The sequence below is a fragment of the Mastomys coucha genome, unplaced genomic scaffold (genome assembly GCF_008632895.1).
Source record: "Mastomys coucha isolate ucsf_1 unplaced genomic scaffold, UCSF_Mcou_1 pScaffold21, whole genome shotgun sequence".
In the NCBI taxonomy this organism is placed as follows: domain Eukaryota; kingdom Metazoa; phylum Chordata; class Mammalia; order Rodentia; family Muridae; genus Mastomys; species Mastomys coucha.
In genome coordinates, this window is record NW_022196904.1 from 26,660,334 (window position 1) to 26,665,324 (window position 4,991).

Below are 4,991 nucleotides of genomic sequence, written 5' to 3' on the forward strand. Positions count from 1 at the left end.
CCAATAAGAGTCTTCAAGTCACAAACAAATTTGTACACAAATCTCTTGCCTTGAACTTTACAAATCATATCCCCATCATAATAATACTGTAATGCACGGCTAAGTTTCTCATAGTTCATCGTAGGCTTGTTTTTATGTTGTCCCCATTTTTGCACAACCAATTCAGGCTGATTTAGCTTAAATTCACCTTCATCACCAACCCAAGAAATACAGTCTCGAGCTGTATTTGTCAGTAAGAAGTTCTAGCAAAAACTGCCATAGCTGGATCTGACCATTGTTTCCTGTTCTGTTCCCCAGTGAGCTTCTATCTTCTCCTGAAATCCTTGGGGATCTCTGTACTTTAGCTGCCTTTGCATTACTGTTTATAACTTTAATTGTAGTCAGTGTAGCGGAAGGCACTGATGCTGGAATAATTTGCACAGGCTGGTCAATTGTAACTATCTCATTCATCTCTTGTTCTTGGCTTGCCAAAACATATTTTCAAAGAAGCTCCAGATGACTCCAGAGAATTTCTCCCCGAGGGACCTGCTGAAAAAAATCTTCTTGGTTGAGACTACATAATTCTCTTCCCGAAATGTTGAGTGTGGTGAGGTCTATATCAGTCATGCTGAACTCCTTCATTACCCAAACCACCCAATGCAGGACTTGGTCTGTGGACCACTGTATAGGATCATAGGGGATGCCAAGGCGTTCCTGCTCTTTTCTGTAGCCTTCCAGTGCAGCAGCCCATCTCATCACTTGCTCCGAGGTCTCATCTGAAATGGTGGTAATATGCTTGGTGCCATCAAAAGTTATCACTTGGGCTTCTTCAACGAGATGCGCTTCTGCTTCTGCATGGTGGGCGTCTGGATCAATGACCACTTCGACTGTTTCCGCAGTCTTAATTTCAAGAATGTTTAACTTTGGCTCAATTCCTTGGTAAGAAATTACCTGTACACTAAGCTGTATAGTCCCATCTATTTTCACTCCTTGATCAAACAAGCTTCGGTCTGGATCCAGCTGAATATCTTGCAGGCAAATTTCATGAGCATCCAAAGAACACTGCAGTCTTGGTTCTAGTAGTTTCTTTAAATTGCCTATTGGTTCATTGATGTCAATGGCCTGGCTTACACATTCAGCTGGGGTATAGGTTTGTTCCACAATGCTTTCTTCTGTGCACTCAGGTTTCTCAGTTCCATCGATCTCAATTTCTATCAGATCTTCTGCTTCTCTCTTAGTCATGGTTGAAGTATTTCAAAAGGTCAGTCCCTCCACTTCCTCCTCCTGTTTGGCTTCTGTCTCACCCAGAGGCGCTTCCTGTCCGGTGAGTGTCGAACGACTCAGTTTTTCCTCTTTTCAAAGGCAAGTCTGGTTGATGTAGACTGCCTACATTTCAGGATTTTCATTAACAGCTGGCAGCTTCTTGAGCACATGTGGTTCAAAGCTCTGCCAGAGATTCCTGAGAACTGGATGGCACCCTTGTACTTCTCTTTTTTGAAATGCAACTCTCAGTTTGGGCATAAGCTCTGGCAATCTGTTGGTAGGCCTTCTTGGTTCACTCTTCAGTTCTTCTTGTCGACTGTGGCCTTTTTAAAATTACACAGCTGCTTGATTAGTAATAAAATTCATTATTGTTGGCTTAACTGTAGTGCTTCAGGGCCATTTCAAATCTTTCTTCTTGGTCATATCATTGACTAACTCTTTTTTCCTTTAGTACCTCTTCTTATTCTACAGTAGATCTTTTGACTTAGCCGGGTTTTGTTTTTGTTTCTAAGAGGAAATAGGGTTGGGAGATACTGTGGTTTCTCCCTCTTCATTCGTACTGCTCAGATGAGCCCTGGAGAGTACATGGAGAATGGCCATGATCTGGTGACCTCACAGTTGTATGCCAGGACTAGATGGTTTGCTTTGTAGTTGTGTTATTAGTAGGTAGGATCCCTGAGCACTGTACTTATACTGAAATCACATTCTAACTTTGGTATGGGGTAGGCATGTTGAAGGGTGTATACATTTCCTCTCTGCTAATCACCATTCCCTTTGTGCTCTATAAGCCCTTGTAAATTGACAGTTATCTGTTTTTTTCTTTATGTTTATGTGTGGTATGTATGTGTGTATGTGTTTGTGGGGAGGCTGAGGTTGGTAAGAGGAATCGTCTTTGAGGCATGATCTCTTAGCCAAACCCATAGCTTATCAATACAGGTAGTCACAAAGCCAGCTTGCACCAGGAACTCCTTTGAGGCTGGAATTAAAGTACCACTACCATGTCCATTCAGCATTTACATGGGTTCTGAGAATATAGGTTTCTACATTCTTGCTTGCATTGTAATTGCTTTATTGCTCAGCCATCTCCCCAATCCATTCTGTGTGTTAAAAAAAATTTATAATTTTTAAAACATTATAACTTTATAACTTTTATTTATATGCATGTATGTATACACAAGTATACAGGTATAGCTTAGCAGACAACTGGTAGAAGTTGGTTTTCTCCTTCTACCATATGGGCCCTGGGGATTCAACTCAGGCTTGGCAGCAAGAAACTTTGTTTGCTGAAACATCTCACAGGCCACATGTCACTGGGTCACATTTTCTTTTCCACACTGGCACCACAGGGCCTTTTTTTTTTCCACATGTGGAACTCAAGGGTACAGTATGGCCTTAGCACATAGTGGGGGCTCAACAAATGCCTAAAGCCTTTAAAAATATACATGTAGTAGGGTAGTGATGGTGCATACCTTTAATCCCAGCACTCAGGATGCAGAGACAGGGGGATCTCTGTGAGTTCCAGGCCAGCCTGGTATACAGAGTGAGTTCCAGGATAGCCAGAGCTACATGTAACTACTGTCTTGAAAACACAAAACCAAACCAACCAAAAAAACCCTCCACCTGTATTATTTTTGTGTATGTATGTCTATGCAAGTGTGGAAATCAAAGAACTATTTGAGGCAGTCAGTCTTTCCTTCCATATGGGAGCTGGGGATTGAACTCATGATTAGGTTTGGCGGTAAGCACCTTTACTCAGTGAGTCATCTTATCTGCCATGCTCTGTTTCCTCATCCTCACAGGGCTGAGGGACTCAAGAGCTACTATTTTTTCATGAATAGCCCTTGTTTTGGTTAAGTTTTAGGTCAATGGTTTTATAATAATCTTTGAAAGCCTTCTGGTAGTTTCCTTTCCTGGCATAGGCTACAGGGTGATTGCTGTAGATAGAGCCCAGAGTTCTAGGGATCTGGTTTAACAGCATGGTAAGCTATCACTGATGTTACTGGCAATCAGTACCTTATTGCCTGTGCTGGATAGCTTTATGTCAACTTGATACAAGCCAGATTTATCTAAAGGGAGGGAATCTCAATTGAGAAAATGCCTCTATAAGATCTGAATATAGGGCATTTTCTTAATCAGTGATTGATGGGGGAGGACTTAACCCATTTTGGGTGGTGCCACCCCTGGGTTGGTGGTCCTGGGTTCTACAAGAAAGCACGCTGAGCAATCTATGGTGAGCAAGCCACTAAGCAGCACCCCTCCTCAGTTTTCTGCATCAGCTCCTGCATCCAGGAAGCAGCTCTGTTTGAGTTCCTGTCCTGACTTCTTTCAATGATGAACTACAATGTGGAAGTGAAGGAACCCAAATAAACCAAACGCTTTCCTTTCCAACTTGCTTTTGGCCACACCATAGAAGTTCTAACTAGGACACTGACTTTCTCCAGCTTCCTGGAATGTACAGCAGATGACAAATAACTGCTGTATCTTCTTCCTTCAGTCAGGACTAAGAAAGGAGCACTTAGCAAGACAGTAGGAAAGACAGGCTTTATGAGGCATGAAAATAATAGAGTTTATCAGGGTTCACTCAATTATAATTTCAAACTAAATTATAATTTAAAAAATTCTTTGTCCAAGGAAAATAGCCACTTGTAATAGCAAAGATGTTAAGCACTAAACAGTTTTCTCTGGGAGGGTGTGCTAGCATTAGGCATATTAACCACAGTCCCACGGTAAGTCCCACACCAGGCTTCAACATACTTGAGGCTTGTACTAGTCAGAGGCCATATAGGGCATGGGATGGTTCTGGAAGCTGGCTAAGCAACCTAACAGTGGTAAAGAACTGTGAGGCAGCATAAACTATTACAAACTATTGTAAGCTGTCAGTCTGGTAACTACAGAGCAGCCAGTTACTCAGATGTAACAGTTTAAACTGGTAGCATCGATTATAAAAAAAAAAAAAATCAGAGCACGGGTATGAACCAGTTTTGTGAATTAAACAAGCATAAAATAAAATTACTCTGCTGTTAGAGAGGAGGAGGTGGACCCATTTAACATCAGAAAAATGAGAAGGAAAGCGAGCATCACTGTCCAAGTCAACAGCCATAAGCTGTGTAAAACTGTGCCTAGCACTATTTAAGTACTGTCCACCTCACAGGATAAGAATGACCCCTTACACCAGAATGGAGACTTAACCCACCCTGACAAAGCTTTAAAAAACATCTACAGGGGACTTTCTGAATATTTACTGTTTTATGGGAATGGAGGTTTGAAGTCCACAAAAGGTAAATTCTTGCTTATCATTTTATACAATTATTTCAATAAACAATTCAAGTCAGGAAAAAAAAAAGAAAAGAAAAGAAACCAAGCAAATGAACTAATTCAGCCCAAACAAACAAACACAGCCTTACTTTACACAGCCATTCTTCTCATCACAGTCTTTCTTTTCAGTCAACCGTAGTGACTTCTCATTTGGCTTCTGGCTAAACCCACTAGAAACCAAAACACATGAAAAGATTTATTCACAAATTAATACAGGCAATCCCCATTGCTATTGGTTGCTCAGTAGAACCTAGATGATAAGACCCTGCTGGTGAGAAAAACCACATGCCTCAGTTGTAAGACACAAAGAAAGTGTTGGGGGTCAGGGACCTGTCCTTGTCTGTATGCCCTGCTCACCCACCCCATGAAGAGTTCTGATACCTGGCAGCCTCAAGCCTTTTAACACAGCAGGAGTAGCTGCTAAAGAAATGAAA

At 41.5% G+C, this 4,991-nt stretch overlaps 1 protein-coding gene and 1 pseudogene across 9 annotated transcripts in view; both read right to left on the minus strand.

Annotated features, from left to right (window-relative positions):
- The window catches only part of Tdrd12 (tudor domain containing 12), an 81,793-nt gene that overhangs the window by 35,530 nt on the left and 41,272 nt on the right, over window positions 1-4,991 (minus strand). For all 8 annotated transcript variants that reach the window (XM_031386205.1, XM_031386207.1, XM_031386208.1 and 5 more), the window contains exon 11: window positions 4,647-4,727. In XM_031386205.1, the coding sequence (XP_031242065.1) occupies window positions 4,647-4,727 (81 nt within the window). The remainder of the gene's footprint in view (window positions 1-4,646; window positions 4,728-4,991) is intronic.
- LOC116102036 lies at window positions 162-2,766 on the minus strand (annotated as a pseudogene). Its single transcript, XR_004122975.1, has one exon. The product of XR_004122975.1 is annotated as a GA-binding protein alpha chain pseudogene (transcript).